The sequence below is a fragment of the Anas platyrhynchos genome, chromosome 1, assembly GCF_047663525.1.
Source record: "Anas platyrhynchos isolate ZD024472 breed Pekin duck chromosome 1, IASCAAS_PekinDuck_T2T, whole genome shotgun sequence".
Lineage (NCBI taxonomy): Eukaryota > Metazoa > Chordata > Aves > Anseriformes > Anatidae > Anas > Anas platyrhynchos.
In genome coordinates, this window is record NC_092587.1 from 47,396,824 (window position 1) to 47,417,454 (window position 20,631).

General features: G+C 47.1%; 1 protein-coding gene across 5 annotated transcripts in view; it reads right to left on the bottom strand.

The window, feature by feature from the left end:
- Nucleotides 1–14,571: 14,571 nt before the first annotated feature.
- CRADD (CASP2 and RIPK1 domain containing adaptor with death domain) overlaps nucleotides 14,572–20,631 on the bottom strand; it is an 82,487-nt gene continuing 76,427 nt past the window's right edge. For all 5 annotated transcript variants that reach the window (XM_072036562.1, XM_027451994.3, XM_038172925.2 and 2 more), the window contains one exon: nucleotides 14,572–15,089. In XM_072036562.1, the coding sequence (XP_071892663.1) occupies nucleotides 14,794–15,089 (296 nt within the window). In that variant the 3' untranslated portion in view covers nucleotides 14,572–14,793. The remainder of the gene's footprint in view (nucleotides 15,090–20,631) is intronic.

Here is a 20,631-nt window from a genome sequence, read left to right on the forward strand (position 1 = left end):
ACAGCTATTAGACTGCAACAAAATGTGGCCACTACTGATCTGGGCTGGTTTGAATTAATGACCCAGAAATGAATGGCTCTGCATCCTATTAAAAATCTGCCAAGCCATGCCAGATCCCATTACTTTGGTTTATTTGTAACCCGTCATGAAGGACCCAATGTAAATCCAGATCTGGAGTCAATCCAGAACAACTCCAAAAGGCAGCTCCACAATCTCTCTCACATAACAGCAGCGTCTGGCTATTTTCATTTGGCCTGTGACAGTGGGGAAATATTTAGTTCTATGGGTTTTTGTTCACCTGGACATATGTCAGAGGATAGTGGAAAGTGACCAGTTAGACATGAAGAAGGGCTTGGACACCCAACTTCCAAAAGCCATCTACTGCACTGGTACCACTTTGCACATGTAAATATGAGAGAACTGTCTTAAATTTATACCTCAGGTCAGTGTGAGCCTCCAGTTTGTACTTCACAGGCTCCAGCTGGCAGAAGAGTGCTGGGGTTGGCAATGGTGGGGCAACAGGCTTTGGCGCATGCCATAGGGGATGAGCTGGAGCAGGTACCCCTGTCACCAGTGACCCAGTGACTTGTGGCCCTCGTGGTTTATTTGAGCCAGTGGGACCTTCCTGCTGGGACAGGGGCACCGCAGCCATGCCGGTGCACGGCGGCCTTCCCAGGGCATATTTCAACTCCAGCCCACCACCTGCGCCTGGCCCTATGGAGCTGCTGTTGCTGGCTGGTGAGAGGCCTAGGTACCAGCTCAATGACTTCAGGCTATGTCTACCAGCAGTGAAACAACAAGAGAAAACCAAGAACGAAATGCTGGGAGCAAGCTGTGATCACCGGGGCCTGGGCTGCTCTGTGCAGCTGGCACCACCACGGCCTGTAGGACAGCCCAGGTGTGCTGGCGTGGCACTTGTAGCATGGCTGGCTGCCACATGGGCTTAATTCTGAAGACTGACAGCTAGGGATGAGCACGCCCGTGGGTTGAGTCAACCTGCAAAACATTACCCCTTCCCTCCCTGTTATTTGTGGGTGACGTGAAGGGCTTCTCAGAAAAGGAGAAGAGGAGAGAAGGTGGCCTGAGCACCCTGGGCCACCGCTCCTGAGCAAGCAGCCGAGCAGGCACCATCCATCCATCCCAGCACCGAACTGCAGCCCTTGATCCAGTCCAGGCTTTCTGCAGATCCCTACTGGAAGGAGGCCATTTTTCTTGAGTGTATTTCCAAGAAACAGTTGACAGGCTTGGCACAGCTATTCCTGGAAATGTTCAATAGGTCATCTTCTGGAAGAGAGTGCTGACTGATGGAATTGAGCAGATCTTGTTCTTCGCTCCGCGTGCCGCTCACTGCCTCCGTTGCCATTGCTTGTCGTCTGCACCCACCCCGTGCCCGGGACCCCCTGGCACCGTGCCCCTGCCACAGCCCTACCTCGCCATCTCCCCCGGGCTCGGCGCTGCACCAGCCTCGCACGAAGAGCACCCTGCACCGCACGGGCCCGCAGGACTCGGCATATTTGGAGTCCTATTTCCTTTCTGGCAGCGCTGCCGTGGCTGTGCTGCGCTGCCAGAACAATTGCCGCATGAAGGCGGACGGCCCCAGACTGTAAATTGCAGCGCTGCCCGCTCGCACACACGCGCCGGTGCAATGGCAGCCCTGCACGTGTACGGCCGCGCGCTGCCCCGCCGCCCTGTCCCAGCTTGTCCCGCGCCGTCGCGCCGAGCCGAGGAGCACGCCGGAGACGGGCTGCTGCTTTTGCAGCATGTCAGGGTTTGCCAGCAGTGAGAAAGCACGGGGTGAAGTCATGCTGTGAGAAAGTAGCTTAAGGTGAGGAATGCTGGCGAGGAAAAAAAACAAAGATCCATGTTGGGTGGTTTCTTCAGCACTTCTCGTGCATTTAACCTGTTACTGGCAGTAATTACCCTGGCGAGATCTATCTCCTTTGCTGCTTTTGGGGCAGACCCTGGCACATTTGGCTCACTGAGGAAAAGGTCCTGGACACTGGTGGCAGCCTGTCTGGGGCCAGGGCCGGTCAGGATGCTCTCTGGCACTCCTGCATAGCCGAAGGAGTGCTGCCGGCCAGGCTGCCCCAGCAGGGATGGGCTGCAGACAGGGAATCCTCCAGCCCACCCAGCTGGAGGTCATTAGCCCCCACACGTGGAAGGTGCCAGGAGTGCTGTTCTGAGAGGTTTAGCATGGCTGGGTTTAATTCTGGCCTGGAGAGCACCTTTTCACATTAAAGTGTCTTTGCTTCTGTACCAGCATGGCTCAGCAAGTACCTGCCGGTACCACAAGCAACAGCCATGCAATGCTCCCTGCCTCTGTCCCATGAGAGGAGCACAAGCAGTGGCTGCCTTTAACCACCTTGCCATGAGTAGGAGGTGGGTCAGGGCTGGGAGGGCCAGGCAAGGTACTTGGCAAGGTAGGATATGATGGAAAGAGCCCCCCTTGCCTCTGTGTCTAGCCTATGGTGATTGTCAGGGTCTAATATTGCTTTTGCCTGGTGTCCCATGAGCTTTCTCTTATTCTTTCAGCTCTGCAGTCTGTGAATGCAGCTGTTCACTAGTATGAGTTTTAAATAAAGTCCTGCAGGTTCTGTGTTTTCCGTATTCAACTCTATCCACAAATAATGTACTTGCTCTCTGCCAGGAATTTAATTGCATCCATATCTGTAAAAACATCAAGACAAAACACACTTGGCTCAGACAGTTGCCCAAACTGGCATCAGACCTGCTGGATCCCCCAGCAGAGGCTTGGAGAAGCCTTCCCTCTCCCTCTCTCACATCATGGATACATTGCACTGCTGCTTGATTTTCCACCTTATTGACCCCTTCCTGATTCCCTTTGGCTTTGAGCTCATCTTGTCCAGGCTGTGAACTCCTAAAACTAGTGTAGCATATAACTGCAGAGTACAATAGGTTTTAGTAAAGAGCCATGAATTTTAAGACAGGAGAAATGAGGACTGGAAGGTACTTGTGCTGGCAATGCAAACATGGGCAAACATGCAATGGGCAATCAGTCCCTGCATCTCAGGGGCACACCCACTTCACACCTTCCCATGCACTCTTAGATGTTGTAAGACTTCCCCTCTTGAAAATTCAAAGCAATTTGCAAGGACAAAGTACAATCACTGCCCTATTTCACAGGTGAGTGGAGAGAGGTGTGAAGAGGTGCTACACTGCTCACAGCTCCTGGAACCCCAGGTTACCAATTCCAAACAAGAAGCCCCCCAGAGAGGACCACGGTGCTCGAGGCTGTTCACACCATTACAAGCACAGCAAGCTGGCTAAACCACGAAGTTTAGCCCTAAATGGGGACTTTCCCCAGAGCTGGGGGCAGGTGTGAAATGACAGTGCCATTTTGGAGAAACTCTTCCAAAGAGTTGTAACCCTTCTGAGAAGAGAATGGGAATACATCTGATCTGGTTATGAGTAACTCCTTACCTCCAAAGAGTGGGACTGGGGAACACTTGGCCCACAGACACCCTCTTATGCCTGGGTGTAGGTTGGGATGGGGGCTGCCTTCCCTCCTTTCCTTGCCCCTGCCCCCTGTGAGTCCTCTCGTTTCTGAAGATACCCTCAAATATGCAGGCACTGTGGGCCTTCTTCCATATTTCTCTAAATAAAGCTCACTATGGGATGCACCTGGTCTGTAACATTGACAAAGCTGTTTTTCCAGATCTATGTCTTCTAATCCTTTTTTATGCATTAATCAAAACCTTGAATCATCATTCGTTACTAAGCTAATTACCAATTATGACCACTCAGCAAAAAATTCAAGGAGTGGACAGTGGGAAACTCCCTGTCCTGTGCAGTTTACAAGAAGAGCTCTTGCAAAGAAAATGTCTAAAATAAAAAAATCATTCATAGTGATGCTTTTGGGGGTCCTTTCCATCCAACAGGATGACTTACAGAAAAATGTGCAAAAATCATTAACCAGCATTCATTTATTCATTCAGAAAGAGGTTCTCAGCAAATTCACATAATTTTCAGAAGCTCATGGTCACCAGGGAGACCAGCTGCCCTGCTTTCCCCAGGGGCCTGGGGCTCTTGCCCCAGCAGAAGGGAAGCTGCATCTTCATGCTCCCCATGGCTGGCACTGGGCTAGTGGTGAGGAAAATCACCTGGAGATGGAGGCTTTTCAGGATTTTGTCAGGCTGAAGAATATGGCTTTCACCTGATCTTCAAGAGACCCCTTTCTTTAATGTGAGACTTGACAGCTCTACAGAAAATGCAGTTTATGGGTAAACACACATAAGTCAGGCTAAGAGTGAGGAAGGGGTAGAGCAGAAGGGATCAAATTCTGTTTTTTTTTTTTTGAGTAGCTACAGGAGAACTCATCCTTCTCTGTCTGAGAAAGAAATATTAACGTAGTCTAGGACAGGATTCACATGTAAGCTGTATCTTTTAAATCATACAGTGTTTATTTATAGAATATGCTGTTCTTCCCTAAACCTAAATTCCCTATAGTTCAGTGTCTTCTGATAAGCAGCTAAAAGTCAGTGTTACTTTGTCATTTTTGTTGATTTCTTGTTGTTGTTGCCGTTTTTTTTTGTTTGTTTTTTTTTTTTTTTTTTTTTTTTTACAAGCCATTTAGAAATGCCTCTTCCACTTTAGTTGCTTATATATCTCTCTGCTGTCTGGCCAGCTTGTGGCTGATAATCCTTAGTGACTCACAGATAAAACCTATTAAAAAAAAAAAAACTAAGCAGTGACGCACCAGATGTGCAGTGAAATTTTAAAAACATGCTATGACTTTTTAGGAATACATGCAATTAATATTAAACAGATGCCTGAAGTTTCCTGCACAGCTGTTTCTCTATTACGTGTCATGACTTTTAATGGCACTGAGGTGAGACACACAGACATGAGGAAATGCAAGGCTATTCCAAATTCAAGCTTTTAAAATTCCAGCAACAAAGAGAAGAAGAAGGAAAAAAAAAAAAAAAAAAAAAAAGGAGAGAGAGAGAAATCCAACAACCTACCAAACCTCTCACCGTGCAAATGGAACATTTTTGCTCCGGTGCTTCACAAAGCAGACAGTGAAGAATGTCTGCAAAGGTAACACATAAGGTGTACTGCTTGCTTGTTTATCACCTTTGTTAGGCACCATCATCTTTATTGGCTTCCTCCGATATATTTATTTTTGCAGCAGAGATCCACTCTGTGTTTATACACAGCTAAGACTAGAACTGGATTACAAGGCTGCATTTTGTTCCAGAATCCCTCTTGCTGTGTGTGAGCTGTTTATACAAACTGAGTAGGTCTTTTTCCAGGGAAGCTTGTCTACCAAATTTCAATTTCCTTTTATTGGATACACGAGCCATTTATTACCCCATGAAAGGCCTCCCTGAAACCCACACTGTCAGGGCCTCCATGGACCTCCACGTTGGGCGAGGTGGCAGCGGTACTGCAGGGGCCGTCCGTGCTGGCAGCCAGAACCGCCAGGAGCGTTCAGTTCCTGTTGGAGCATGTTGTCTCCAAAGACCAAGTTCTGGGGTGGGATTCATTTAATCTGACAGGAGTGATGGGGTTCAGCTCAATAAATGTCACGCCTACAGCTGAGACAGGCATCAATTATAGTCACTGGGGTGGGGCCTAACCTAATCCTAGCAAAAACATGTGGTAAAGAAGATAAATTGCACCCAAAAGGGGCCCACTGCTCTCTCTTGACGATAGAAGGATGTGATAGGAATCAGCTGTGATGTAGGCGTCTCTACTGTAGATTACTAAAGTTAGATTAATCCTTCCCTGGCTTTCTAAAGTGAAATGGTTGGCCAAAGCAATTCATCTAAGTTCCCTCGATAGCCCTAAAAGAGATCCCTCTAGATGTCCCTCGTGTCTATCTGGCAGGTGGGCTGAGCTGTGTCCAGCGGGGCCCATCTTCCTTCTGCTGGCTCTGGGAAGCGTCGGCTGCACGCCTGATCCTTAGATGGTGCAAGGCAGGCGGGAAGAAGCCAGGCCTCCATCTCACAGGGTTACCTTGCTTCAGGATCACACCCTTGGCCATGACCTCACTAAGGCCTCATTATGTCTTTTGACTGTCATGTCACAAATGCAGTGGTGCCTGCATGGTTCTTGGGATGTCTTTCCTGGCTCCAGGGTTAAGCAGTTAAAGTGACAGAGGAAAGCCTCTGTATAATAAGGAGCTCCACCCCAAGAGATGGTCCTTACCTGGAGGATGCAGCCCCCACTCCCACCCACTGCTGTCCATCTCAAGGGGATCTCTGGGGACCCCAGGTTCCTCCAGCAGCAGCTGCTGTCACTCCCTGTGTCCCTTTGGAGGCTCATTATAGTTCTGATATGTGCTTTCTCGCTATTCATTGTGCCTTCTCTGGGGAGTCACAGCCAGTTTATCAGCTACCAGGAGCATGCTTTGTGGGCTGAAAAGCAATTTCCTCTTCTCCTCTTATTGCAGGAGCCTAAAAGGGGTTTGATTTATGCCATCAGTTTTAGATTTAAAAATCTTCAGCTTCACCTTGGTACATTTCCTGGAGATCGGCAATGCTTAGTATAGTAAGCATTTAGTAATGCTTAACAGATGAGCAATTCTGTTATGGCATATGATCATCTTCTATAAACTAGGCCTGGATTTTTCCTACCATGTTAGTTATAGCCACTGTCAAATGGTGTTGTTCCTCTTTTCCTCCTTAACTTACCACGCTTGTGTCCCCAGGAGAGTTCACAGCAGTGAACATGGCAACACTCTGCTGCTGCTTCTGATCAGCTGCACTTCTGGCTTACTTTTGTGCAGCACTCCTACTTTGTTGCTGTAATGGCCCTTAAAAACATAAGCATTTGCCAACATGCTCAAGTACACGAGAACACAATGCCACTATTGGAGAAACGCTGGCTTTTTAATGAAAAACTCTGCTGTCTGCCAGGGGAAGTGGCATTCACCACTGCATGGACAACTGCGACTCAACAGGCCGCACGCTCCATTACCAGGTTGCTGCTGGGCCCACCACAAGTACACTGCAGAGGAGGTTTCTCTGGCCAGGCCTACGTGTTTGCCCGGGTATGGGTGCCCCTGCCTGCTCCCAGCACAGTGCCTCCAGCCACCAGTTTCTGTGTTGTTATGACTGGCGGAGCCCTGGCTGCCTGCAGAGCCAGTCTGGCTTGGCTGCTGCCCACGTGTGAGTCCTCCCACAGGACTTCTCTGGCTGGTAGCACTGGTGGTACCACCACGGGGTAGGGGGCACGTGGGAGCGAGGAGGTTGAGGGCACCATGAATGATTTCACCCTCCCGGAGGGAGATCTCTGCAGGTGAGTGGTGAGAAGGAGCAAGACGGACTGAAATGTCCTGCCATGGTACACCCTGAGGTGCTATGCCAGCCCACACCGGGGCTGCCCATGGCAGGCACAGGCAGGCATGTTCACCAATGGGGCAGGAGCATTCAGCTAAGCATAAAGCCCTGCACTTACCCATTCCTCATCTCCTTGCTGGAGATGCTTATTTTTATGACACTTAAGAGAACAACCTAAGATGAGACTCTCGAGAGAGGCTTTGAAGCAGCCAATGTTTCTGTTGACTTTTCATTTTGTTTCCCAAGGAACCAGCTATTTTGGGTGCGGGTTTCTCTGAGCCAGGCTGTGTATTGACTCGCAGTCCCACACTGGAGCTGGGCGAGTCCCTCAGTGCTCACAGCAACAGAGAGGTTTTGTCATTTGATGCAGTCTGGTCTTCCCATAATGTCCTCCATCACCACAAGGCTGGGCAAGAGGTTAAACACTTCCCCAAACTGGGGCCCAAAAGCCAGCAGGAGGTCTTGCATGAGGCAGCCGGAGCGGCACATGTCTATGTCCCAACGTTGTTCTGGTGCTCACGTCCCTGCACGAGATGGTGGTGACGGCTGCGTGCCCCTCACGTGGCACTAGGAGGTGACAGCCGTGGCCAGGAGCATTTGCTGTCAGCCATGCTTGGCCGCGTGCCTGCTGGCACCTCTTTGGGATGACGGCTGTGCTTCAGTCACTCATGGTTTATCACCTCGGAGGATCCCTTGCCTCCTGGGATTAACTTTTGGATATGGCAGCTGTGTGCCCTGTGAGCAATGTCCCTTCTAGGAAAGCACGTTAAACCTGGACCCAGTCTGTCAGCTGGATTTCAGGGTGAAATCTGATGTGTCAGTTGTGTCTGCCCACTGAAAGAAGAAGAATAAAAAGACAAATGCTACCTGCTGTGGCATCTGCCGAGGTCAGGAGGACTTCTCCTGACACAAGGTCTCATGGCAGGGCCAGGGAGGTGCTGGGAGCCAGCCCTCAGCTTTGGAGTTCATTCCCTCCTCTCCCACTGCCTTTACTTTTGTTGCCCTGCTTCTTGTCCCCTCTATGCTTGCGGACACGTGTCCCTGTCTGCCCTGTTTGCTTTTCCCTCCGCCTTTAGCAGGAGCCACGGGGGCTGAGTCACCAGAGCCCTGAGCTGCCACCGAGGCAGGGAATCTGACAGCCCGTGGCACACAGCCTGGTTCAGGGCTTGACTGGAAAAAAAAAAGCACAGTCCTCAAACTCAAAGCAAACTGCTCAGCCAGACTTGGGGTTTCACTTCTAGTTTGGCTTTCTTCAGATGGCTGCCCGTGTTCTCACGTGCTTCTGTGATGTGACTTTGGGATGATAGCTCCTGTCATTTTTTGTGCTGACTTCTGTGGGATCCAAAGATTTGGTGCTGTGTGAGAAAACCCTTGTGTGTCACACGCCCCGTGCTCTGCCCCCTGAAGGTGCACGCCAACCCGCGCCACTCTGCTGAGGCTCCTATGCTGCACCCTGCTCACAGCACGAGGGTGGCTCGCTCAGGCAGCAACCCCCCAACATTTATGTGGTAAATAATCCAGCACTTGCTCTAAGTTGGGCTCTTCTCATAGGAAGCCTGCATCGTTCTACAGGTGGTAGCCCGAAGTGGTTTCTCAAATTTTGCTAAGTCAGGGCCGGCAGTGGAGAGGAAGAATATTTAATTATGGAGACGCATTTTGCATGCAGACATCTGACCCGATGGCACAGAGAGCCCAGCATGAGGCGAGTAAAATTCCATCAGAAGGGTTGATTTCCCAGGTCCATACGTGGCCGTTTTGTTAATGCTTTTTCTCAGAAGTCTTTATTATGGAGAACAGGGGTGTGTGCTGATCGCACGCTGTTTCTTGGAACTTGATGGGAGGCACCGCACCGGGAGGTAGCTCGGGATGGGAATCTGAACAAAAGGTGTTGCTTAAGCATTTTGAAGAATAATCGAGCACTTGTTATGCAGCCTGCTTAATAACCTGAAAGAAGGATCCTTATCAGGAGGCTCCACATGTTCTAGTTATTCAACTGCTTTCTTATTTAAATAAAGCGTAGCAAAAGTGTCCGTAAAAATAAAATTACCTCACAGAAGACAGTATCACTGGGGTCTGCCTGCTCAGCTCATTGAAAGTTACCTATTTTCCTGTTAGTATGCCTTCCTATCCTTTTTTACAGGGCTGTCGAGTGCCCCTCAGGATCTCAAGGGCAGAGACTTGGCTGTGTACACCCAGTGCTGTTCCTGCTGAGGTGCCACCACGATGATGGGGCCATCAGCTTGGCCCTGCCAGCCGCAGCTGAGCAGGACTTGGAGCTCACGGGGCTGTGCTGTGTGAGCCAGGAAGCATCACGCTCCTGGCAAAGAAGGTACTGCTAAAAAATCAAAATGAACGTCAGCGGAGCGTAAGAAGCTCTGTGTGCCTGCTTCCTAGGGAACGGTGCTCAGCGTGCGTGCGCGAAGAAACTGCTCTGTTTGTGAGGATAACTCTGTGGCTCCTTTAAAAATAAGCCAAAGCTCACTGGCTTGCACTTGCCGAATGGCAAGGACCCTTACCATGGGATTCCCCCCAAAAAAAAACAAAAACAAAAACAAAAACAAAAACAACATTGCTAGTCAGGAAGTAGCCCTGAAAATACACCCTGCAGGAGAAGCACTGCTGATGGGACATCTCCCAGCTGAGTCTTCCCCCTGCCCCAAACGTGCTGGTGGCTGTGCCTTGCAGCAGCAGCCCCTGGGGCAGGTTACATGTGGTGGGTGGGCACACACTGCTCGGGCAGGGTGACGGCAGCGCTCACCGAGAGCAACAGGCAGCCAGCAGGCGGGCACAGCCTCTGGGTGCTCTGCAAGGCACTCCTAGGAGGCTCCTGGGCATCCTCTCTGCTGAATGAGCCTGCTGCTGGTGCAGAAGAGCTCTGGGCGGCATCTGTGAGGCTGGTGCCTGCTCTGCACACCCCAAGAGGACGTAACACTGGCCATGGCAAGGCGTGCTGGATACTGTGCCCCTGCCAGCCACTCTGGGTCTAAGTGCCTGGCCCTCTTCTGGGCAAGGACTTGGCTCACTCTGTCCTCTGTGCCCCTTTCTGCTCCTCTCTTCTTTTTCCTTTCTCATGGCGCTGATTTTGAAGTGGATAGTGCAAAGTAGCACGCAAGGCAGAGAAAAAAGGACCCCGTAACCCAGAATGCTTCCTACACCCACAAAAAGCCTTCACTTTTTATTGCCCCAAATTCATAAAGACTGCTTTTCAAAGGGAGGTAGTAAAAGTACCACGCTTCAGCAGGTTCCAATTAGAGACGGCCTAATCCAAAGCGCATTGAAGTCAATAAGAGACTTTTTGTCTCCTTGCTTCTGGGGCCTGGATCCGACATCCATGTCAGAAATGGCATCTGCAGCATGTGCAGACATTTTAATGCAGTCACTGCTGCAGAAGTGCCAGGAGCCTTCCCGCGCCATCAGCCCTTCAGTAACCGCTCTGCTCCGCTGATCGTTCAGCCCTCCCCGACAGCTTCAAGGGGAAATTACCAATTCATCTGTCTCACAACTAAAATGCCAACTTCAAAAGTGAATTCTGCTAAAATACATACTTTTTTTAATCTGGAGAGACATTTTGAAGGATTATTTCCGTTTCCAGCAACCATGCCTCTTTTTCAGAAAGATATTGTATTCAGGCCAAAAAAAAAAAAAAAAAAGAAATCACAGGGTTTATTTTTAGGTCTATTTACCAAGTGATAGAAAGGCACCTTGAAAGTAAAAATTATTTTCATTTCGTGAAATGTGGAAACTCATTGTAAATTCACAGAAAGAAAAATCATTGTAAATACGAAAACCTTTTAGGAACTGCCTTTTCAGCTCTACTTCTGCTGTGTGTTGAGATTAGTCTATGGTTATTGAGAATATGGAAGCTTATAAATAGATTAGCTCTCAGAGATTGTTTTTATTTCCAGTAAGAAACAAAATTGGCAGCATGACTGTATTTAGATCAGATCAGCGTGCCTTTTATATTCTTTGAATATTATATGACTTTGTTTATTTTTCCAGCCTTTAGCAAAATGTTTTATTCCATAGATCGATGGCTGCTGTAACATATGACTCAAGATGGAAACTCCCCCCACATCATCCGGGAGAAGCAGCTTGAAGATAGCTGCATTTTAGTTTTCCTCTACTCTCCAGGCACTGTTTGGAGCAGCATGAAGCCTCGTTGACCCGAGGAGGTCCCTCCTTTGTGGTAGCCCGTGTTGCTCGGTGCAGGTGGGAAGTGGTGCTCTTAGTCCTTTCCTATCGCTGTGCTAAGAGTCCACCTCTACTCGCAGGGTACTAAACAGCTTTTATAAAGCCTGCTTACCAGTTAAGAGAATTTAAGTGGGATTTCAACCTCTCCTTTACAGACCGAGGAAGAAAACTGGTGGCTGCTTTTTCCAAGGACTAGAAGTCAAGCCATCCATTCTGCAGAAGGTCCATCAGGGGCCACTTTGCTTTCCTCTCTCAGGCCACCTAAATGCTGCCACAAACCAGAATATAGCAATCACACAATTTTCACTCGAAAGGCTTTTTCAGCTTCATCTAAGAAGTGCATCAGAAAACACTTGTTGCTGGCCACACCCCACCCCTTGCTGAGCCCCCACCGCAAGCTATGGCCAAGGTGGGCACAGGCCCCGTTGCCCACCACAAGCAGTGGCTGAGGCAGGGCTGGGGGCTGGTGCCAGAGCTGCCACCAGGCACGGTGGGCAGGGAGTCCCATAACCTTACCCAAATGTGCAGCAAAGGGAGGGACAGGCGCTTGCTCACGGGGCTGCCTCCATCCTGAACAATGAGAGCTGGAGTCACGGGATCGCCTGTGAGTGACATTTAAACGAATAACACTTGCTCCCAAATTAGCCAGAGAAGAACAAGCCTTTTAAGATCTTTTGGCTGGCCTAAGAGAGAATGAGAGGCGTTGCTATACATCTGAAGAATTAAATTGTCTTAATTGCATCCTTGTGTATAATGAAGCGTTACATTCAGAAGAAAAACATTTTTAAATGGATGGAAAAATACACTGGGTTAAAGGAATACTACTGTCAAGTTAAATGTGTCCCTGTATTTGTGTGGTGCAAAAACAAGCTTCTATAAAACTGAAGAGTCTAATAGGAACATTTCCATGAATTTAAAAATAACAGCAATGGAAACTGTCTCGTAAAATAAGTAAACCTCTCCCTTCAATATTTGCAGCCCAAGTATTTCAGCATTAATTTAGGGCCTGGGAATGTGAAAGTAACTATAAATTATGAATTCAGCGCTTTGTTCTACAATATGAGAGACCAGGTTTTAAATTCCTTGTCTAGTCCCGGCTCTTGTCATTTCAGTACCACTGCTGGGATGCAGAATTTAGCCCATTTAAAGACCAGTTTAAGGACTATGTAGAAATTACCCATTATGACAGTGACCCATCAAGCTTCCAGTGGTCCATATTAGATACCTAGAAGGATACCTTACTTGTTAGGAAGGTTTCTTTGGCATAAGGTTTCATACTTACTCCAAGCTGTTTTCTTAAGAATGCTCTATGTAGACTAGTTATGGGTAATCTGACATTGGTCTTGCAAAAGCAGAAAGTAAAATCCGAAGTTAATCCAAAGAAGAAAGTACCAGGGCCTGCGAGCACACCCATTATAACACTGCTTTACTGCCGGAACTGGTCCTATTCCTGAGCACTGCGTTCAGGCTGGTTTAACTGGGGATAGCTCCCTTGGCCACCCCTTTGTGTTCAGACCAGGGCCGTGCTGGCTCAGAACACAGTAAAGTACTTGCATTTACGTGATGGGGAGCTTCCACCTGTAAGTTGGGCTTTTAGTAGTTCTTCCTGCTCCTCATTTCCAGCTTTTGTTCCTCCAAGCTGCTGCCATGGACACTGCTTTGCCCCTCACACCACTGCTTAAGTCCCAGCAGAGTTCTCACATCCCCTGCTCTGAGCCTTGTCTACCCGAATTTGTCAGATGTCTCTACACCTGCTCTATGATGGTTTTCAACGAAAAGTATATGCTGGCATTAAAGCATCATGAAATAGTAAAATAAAAAAAAAATAACAAGGCCTAAATTGTTTATTGTGTATTTTGGACGTGTTGATAGGTTTAAACTCTGTAAGTAGCTGTAATAGGATATAATTAGTTAAGATCTGAGTGAGGTATAACAGGATCATGATTTACTGAAGGTCAGATCTGTATACAGAAGACTGAAATGCCATCAGATTGCTTCAGGACCTGTAGGAGAACTGATCCTGCCAGGATATGTTATCTGTTGCCATGCTTCTGAAATACACGGCAGGCAGGGTGTCCTTGAAATTTCTTTGTCTTTCCTAATTTTTCATCTTCAGGAGAAGTCTTCCAAAATCTGGATAGAGGAAGAATTTTTAGAAAAAAGGCAAAAAGGCTCATTCTTTCCCTAGTATAGAATTCTGACAAGTTTGTTAATCTGTTAAATTATATGGAGCAGATCCTGTAAGACGGGAATTTATTTGGCAATGACTCTGTGTAGATTAAATGATCTACCAGAACTTGTTCATAAACAGACCTGGAAACTCTGCATCCAAACTTTGTTCATAATTTAAGGTACAGGAAAGCATCCAGAAAGAATTTAAATGCATTCAGCCTCTTATCATCAGGTCTCAGAGAGCAGCTGGCCACTCCTGGATACATACCATAGTACAAAGACTGCTTGGACATCAGCTTATCTTCCAGTTTATTAGCTGAGACAAACATGGACGACCTAGAAGTCATCTCTTTTCATAAGCGCCTTCTTGCTCTGTTTACCATCCCCTGCCCATGCTGTGGTCCCTTTTCTGCTGCATATCTTTCCAGAGAGTTCCCCACCCATGCTACACTTAGAGACAGCATACAAGCACAGTGCCTGTCTCCTTGGAGAAACCTACATCCATTAAATAATAATGGGAAAAAAACCTCACAGGCATGCCATGTTCCCATTACTTCCGCTTGGGGCCAGTTTCAAAGGTAGATTGAGGTGGCAGCTATCTAGCCTAGCAAGAAACTGTATGTGCTAAAACTTCTATGAATGTGAAATGGGCCACCTGCAATAACTGTTATAAAATTGTTAAATTAGTAACAGTGATTATTCTCATTTCTTACTGGGATATCAGGGAACTAGCACGGAACAGCAGTAAAAAAGGCTCCTGCACAGTCCAGAATATAGGTTAAACCAAGTGTTATGCCCGCAGTGAAACCAGAAACCTTGCTGAACTCACTGCAGGGCCTCCTGCTTGCAAGGACTTTAAGTGTCACCTTATATCCCCGTTGGAATAGTACAAAAGCGAACAGGAAAGAGTGATCCATTTTTTAATGCCTGCTAAAAATTAATCTGGCATGAAAGGAATTATAAATCACAAGATGCCACAGAAAACTGGAATGTATAAGCTTAATAAAATCACAGTTCTCAGTCCCAGTTCTCCCAGTTTGATGCACCAGATCTTCAATACATCTTAGTGAATCCTCTTTATTTAATTTAGTAAAGTGCGTGAAAGCTCCCAATCAACAGCAAGGCTTCACTCGAGCATGTACTGTATCACAGAAGGATCCACTTCTTCTGCCATCAGACTGGCTTGCAGACTTTGGATTGTTGCTTTCTTCCCAAAACGCTGTCTCCACAGGACAAATGCTGCTACAATCTGTGACTGCACGTTGTGAGGGTGATTGACTTTACATCGATAGATGTCAGTATGGGACAAACCCAAGCACAGAACAATATGCTCCCATTCAGGTCCCAGTCTCTTTGCAAGCTTGTTCATCTGCTGATCTGTTGGTGAGCTCTTCAAAATACATGGTGCAATTTCAGTTACGTCTGTAAAAACAAAGAAGAAAAAGAACATGCATACACATGTCTCTAGGCAATGCTGCAAATATTAATGTAAAACCTTGACAAAGGAGAGAATAAGCAAAGCTGAGGTGAAAGAATTAATTAACTAGAGAAACAGAATGCACACTCAACCAGAAAAATGAATTACATAATCAACCAGAAGATTAATTAGAGGAAAACTAATGCTCAATGGACCTTATTAGAGAGCCTGGAGCTTCTGAATGTCAATAATCCAGATATCAGAACTCTGCTCTGAAGCCAAAACTTTCAAAAGTAATTACGGATTTTGGGGTAGCAAACAAGAAAGGTTTAAAAGCAACGTGCTTCCAGCAGTCAGCACCTTCTGAAATCAGTCTGGTTGTACGAGTATGAAACAGTGACAAATGACAAACACAGGACCAGCAAAACCTTATTGCTCCTGTCATGTGACTCTCTGTTTATACACTTCACAAATAATTGATTCCTTAGTTACCAGGTGTTGCCCCATTTTTTTGCTGATGGCTGTTCACAAGAAATTTTTCTGTCTCCTAAGATGCTACTTACCAGAATATATTCCCCTTTGTGCCCTCTCATATATGGCAAATCTACCTTTGTTTCTGTGTTTGTGTTTTTTTTTCTTCTTTTATTTGAATAAACTGATAAGCGTGGTTCAGGTGAACCCGTATGAACAAGCCATCAACACCGTTTCCCAAAATGAAGCATGAATGTAGCTGTAATTATCATCGGTAAAAAAAATCTCTTAGGCACCGAGCCAAGTATTTCTTAAAAATACAAGTGATCTCTTCGCTATGGCAATGTGGTCATTTCAAAAACAACAACAACAACAACAACAAATTAATTAAAAAAAGTGTTAATAGCAGAGTGAGATGACAGTGCTCTTCAGAAATATGCTGCAAGGGTTCCATCCCACCCAACTATAGATAGCCCCTCCTGAACTCATTATGCTATGATTAATTATTGCTAAGGAGAGAAATAGGCTCTTCTAGGAGACAATCCATTTCATCGGAAAGAAGATGTCTAAAATAGACCAGATGAATTGCTCCTCTAAAAACGCACATTTCTCTCCGTTGACTATAAAAGGATCGCTGGGTATAAGCTCAGATGTTGACGTCGATGCTGTAAACGCCCAGTGCTGGTGAAATGGTTCTCTGCCTGCAAATTCAAACCACAGACCAGTTGCTTTAAAAAGGTGCATTTAGAAAAGCAGCGTATCTGTAAAACATTTTCACTCTCTGATACCTTTTGAGATCACAAGCTGAAATGAACGGTCAATGCTGGCTGCAATTGCTACTCTACTTTTGTCACCGAAGATACTGCGTCAAAACAGAGCAAAAATATCCTCAGGAAAACGCTAATTATAGCCTGCCAATCCAAAGCAGCAGCCTCCCTCCAGAAGAGCTGCTTTGCAAAATCTAATTTATAGCTCCCATACCATGTTCACAGTCTCTGCCACAGCAGAGCAGCAACACCAGAAAGCACCACTCCTTGATTTCCTCAAAAACAAAATGATTTTGCATAGAACACCCAGCGCCTGCGAACATTAATATTGCTTGATCCCAGTCACACGAGTGCTGCACAGAGATGCTGTGAGTAAAGGCAAAATCGCTTTCTGAAGACCATCTAGGTGTCATGGTTTTGGCTGGAATAGAGTTAATTTTCTTCATAGAGGCTCACACTGCTGTGTTTGGGATTCTTGATGAGAATAGTGGTGATAACACAGGGATGGTTTCAGTCGTTGCAGAGCAGTGCTCGCACAGAGCCAAGGCTGTTCCTGCTCCTCGCGCTGCCCTGCCAGTGAGGGGCTGGGAGGGGACACAGCCAGGACAGCTGGCCCAGGCTGACCAGAGGGGTGTCCCACACCGTGTGGCATCATGCTCAGCAATAGAGCTGGGGTAGAGAAGGAGGAAGGGGGGATGCTAGCAGTGGTGGTGTTTGTCTTCCCAAGGAACCGCTCTGCGTGACGAGCCCTGCTTGCCTGGAAGTGGCTGAGCACCTGCCGGCCGATGGGAAGCAGCGAATGGGTTCCTTGGTTTGCTTTGCTTGTGCACGGCTTCTGCTTTACCCACTGAACTGTCCTGATCTCAACCCATGAGTTCTCGCACTTTTACCTTCCCGATTCTCTCCCCCATCCCACCAAGGGACAGTGAGTGAGCAGCTGCGTGGGGCTGAGCTGCCTGCTGGGGCTAACTCCAGCCACTTTGATCTTTGTCTCTGCATTGCCAAAGGAACTGGGGCAGCGGCTGGTTTGGGAGCAGGGCACAGGATGCACCACTTTCCCCACAGGTCACCAAGACAGCCTGGGCTGTCCCAGCTATGACAGTGATGGCTGAGCTTTGAGACCACCCTTTGGCCTCAGTGGATCCTGAGACACGAGGGTGCATGACAGGATGGCGGCCCCAGGCCATTTCACAGAGCTCAGGAACACCTCATCTCTTCAGGCCTCATCTGCAGACACTGAACAGATACGTCTGTGAAGACAAGGGCCCATGGCCTGCAGGATGAACGTACTGCTGGTGGTGTCAGCAGGGGCACGGAAGGCAGGACCTAGGTGACCCTGTCAGCCCTAACACCACTCCCTGAAGACGGCCGAGCAACGCTGGTGGGCCTGCCTCACATTACACATGATTCCAGTCCCACAGGAGCACCAGGACAGCCGAGTAACTTTTATGAATGCAAATATGAACGCAAGTGTTGGAAAACAAGTAAATTTTACAACAAATACAGCTACAACATGCCACCAATCTGCTCATACTAAACCCCTGCATTGTCCCATGGTCAGCTACTAGGCGGAAGCCCTGTGCCCCAAGGAGTATGACCTGCCAGCCCGAGCCTCTTGCTCTCACACTGGAATTTTTACATCCAGCAGAACGATTTTATGGTACTGAAATATGATCAAGCAGGGAGGCCTAACAACAATACATGTCAGCTTGTCCATCCAGCCTTTGATATCAGGCAGATTTTTTTACTACAACAAGTATCTTGCCTTCAGCCTGTTATCAGCCCTTTAATAAGAATAAGAATAAAAACCATCCAGGAAATCTTTTCATCTTGAGCTAGCATCTGATTCTAATATGGATGCAGAAAATTCTGGGACAGAAGCCAAATGTTAAATTTAATACAAAGGCCTGTTATTTTAGGCCCATTTTATTTTCTGTGATAGCTCTTTTTCAGCTCCCATACAAAGTCACCGAGAAAAACCCGAGACAAGTATTACATGACAGGTAACATTATTTAGAGGCATACTGAAATATTTAGTGAGACCATTTCGTTATGACAAATGCAAAATCACATAAAGGTTTGGATATGATCTAGGACTAATAACACCCTTAATTTAATAAACACAAGGGCATTTCAGGTAAAAGGGAAATGCATTTTCAGTCCTCAGCACCCAAGCTGCTTTGGACACACTGCAAAAACATTAAAGACGGCTTTTTTAAGTTACTTTTACTATAGACCCTCACTTATAGTCTGCATTGGTCAGGAACAGGCTGAGGGAGGCAGCAAGATTATAGCAAAAGTTTCAATTATGCAGATCCTCTGACTACATTTGAGAACTACATTTAGGAAACCAAGACCTCAATTTGCATATATCCTCTTCTAGCTCTAGGTGGATCCCCTGTGAAGATGTACATGACAAAACAGACGTGGGCTTAGGCTCAGAGAATTCGTTCTGCACTGTTGGGAGAAATGGGGCCTGGGGAGAGGTGACGTGACTGGCATCCAGGGTGTCACTGGGCTGCTTGCTCATTATCAGGCTTGCTGCAGTGCTCTGAAGTGTATCTTAGACAGGGACCTGGCAGGTGATGAGGGGTTTCCCTGGGAAGATCATTTGCAGCGTTTCTACCTCTGGTAAGCACACCAAGTGAAAGACCACAACAGCTGTAGACACGGTCTGTGCTGTGAAGTGCCACGGCTGCGTGCTATGGAGAGAGGGAGCCCAGCCTGCTGCTGCTCACACCAAAACCACCGAGTGCCTGAGAAACGGCGAGCTGACAGCTCTTTGCTGGGGAGCGAGCTGACCTGGGCCTGCCTGCCAGATTGCTGCTGCAGCACTGGAACCATGAAAAGCACCTTCCTCAGGGCTGGAAGCAGGGAGGATGTTATCCACCCTGGTTTTGGAGTAGGAACAGACCCAGAGAAAGAACTGCAGCTCCTTCTGTTTGAAGTCGCAGCACAAACAGGTTTCTCCCCTTCACCTGCTCCTTGCCGCCAGCTCTAGCTGTTCAAGGAAGCTCATTCACCCTAAACCTTTACCCCATCTGTCCCAGCTGAAAAAAAACTACTTCTGGCCTGTGTGTACGTGTGTGCTTCCAGGCTGCTGCACTGACAGAGAGATACGGCCATGCTGGTGAGTGTGGACAGGAAACAGACCTGGATATAAATAGAAATTATCACAGATATGGACCAGACAAAACAGAGTAACCCAGATGCCAAAGATATGTCTGGGGCAAAGGCATCTGGTTGCCACTTTTGCATTTCTTTTCCTTCAGGACATTTCCAGCTTCCAGCATGAGACTACAAGATGTTGTAACAAGCAGGGGGGTGGAAAATGAACTCACTCCAGTTTGCCCCTCTTTGGCAGAAGTGAGAAGATGTAACATAAAGTCCAGTGAAAATGGGCTTTGAATCACTTAAAACTTTTTTTTTTTTCTTTTCTTTTCTCGTCATCATCTCAGCTGATGGCTGTCTTGTGTCACTGGAAAATCTTTATCAGCATCAAGGAACTGACTTACTCTTGATATTGACAGAACTCAGTGGGGAGCAAATGAGCTTGGCTCCTGCACTGGGCACAGCAGCGAAAAGCATCAAGGCATTTTTGGGTGATCTGCAAGGTACCCAACTGATTCCTCAGAACTGCCAGTGGCCCAAAATGCCTCACGGTTTTGTACAAAGCACTCTCCTTTATGGCAGTATGGCCTCTCTGTGTGTGGCAAAAAGCATCTGTAAGAGTTTCAGAGATCTTCCTCCCTTATGCAGTCAATTCATTTTTACATGATGTAATGATGTAATGATCATAGAATGATGTAATGAAATATATATATATATAACAAAAAAAAAAAAAAAGATTTTCTGGCTTTTGCCATCTGCTATGTACTTTGATGGAAATAATGTACCTGATTCCCAAGTGCTGAAAAAGTCCCAATCAGCTACCACCTAATCCTGTAAGGACAACTCCATAGCAGTTCAGGATACTGTTAGGGAGCCAGGGATAACATGGCCCATTGTTATCTAATAACTGCTGTTTAAATTTGCCACTTGGGAAAGGATGTTCTGGGGACTGGTTTCGGCTCCCAGCACTGCCTCTGTATTTTATCTATTTAAAATGATCACTTACACACTCACTGAATAAGAAGGAAGGAGCAGATCTGAAAGAGATCAGAATCCAGGTCTCTCTGAGCTGCACATCCTAATGCCGAGATGCACAGTCATGCTCCGCTTCATTTCCTTTCTCCAGATAAATCATTCCAGAAAAAAATAGAAAGATTTCCCTGGGAAGGGTCAAGAACACTTCTTAGTCTCCAGAGTG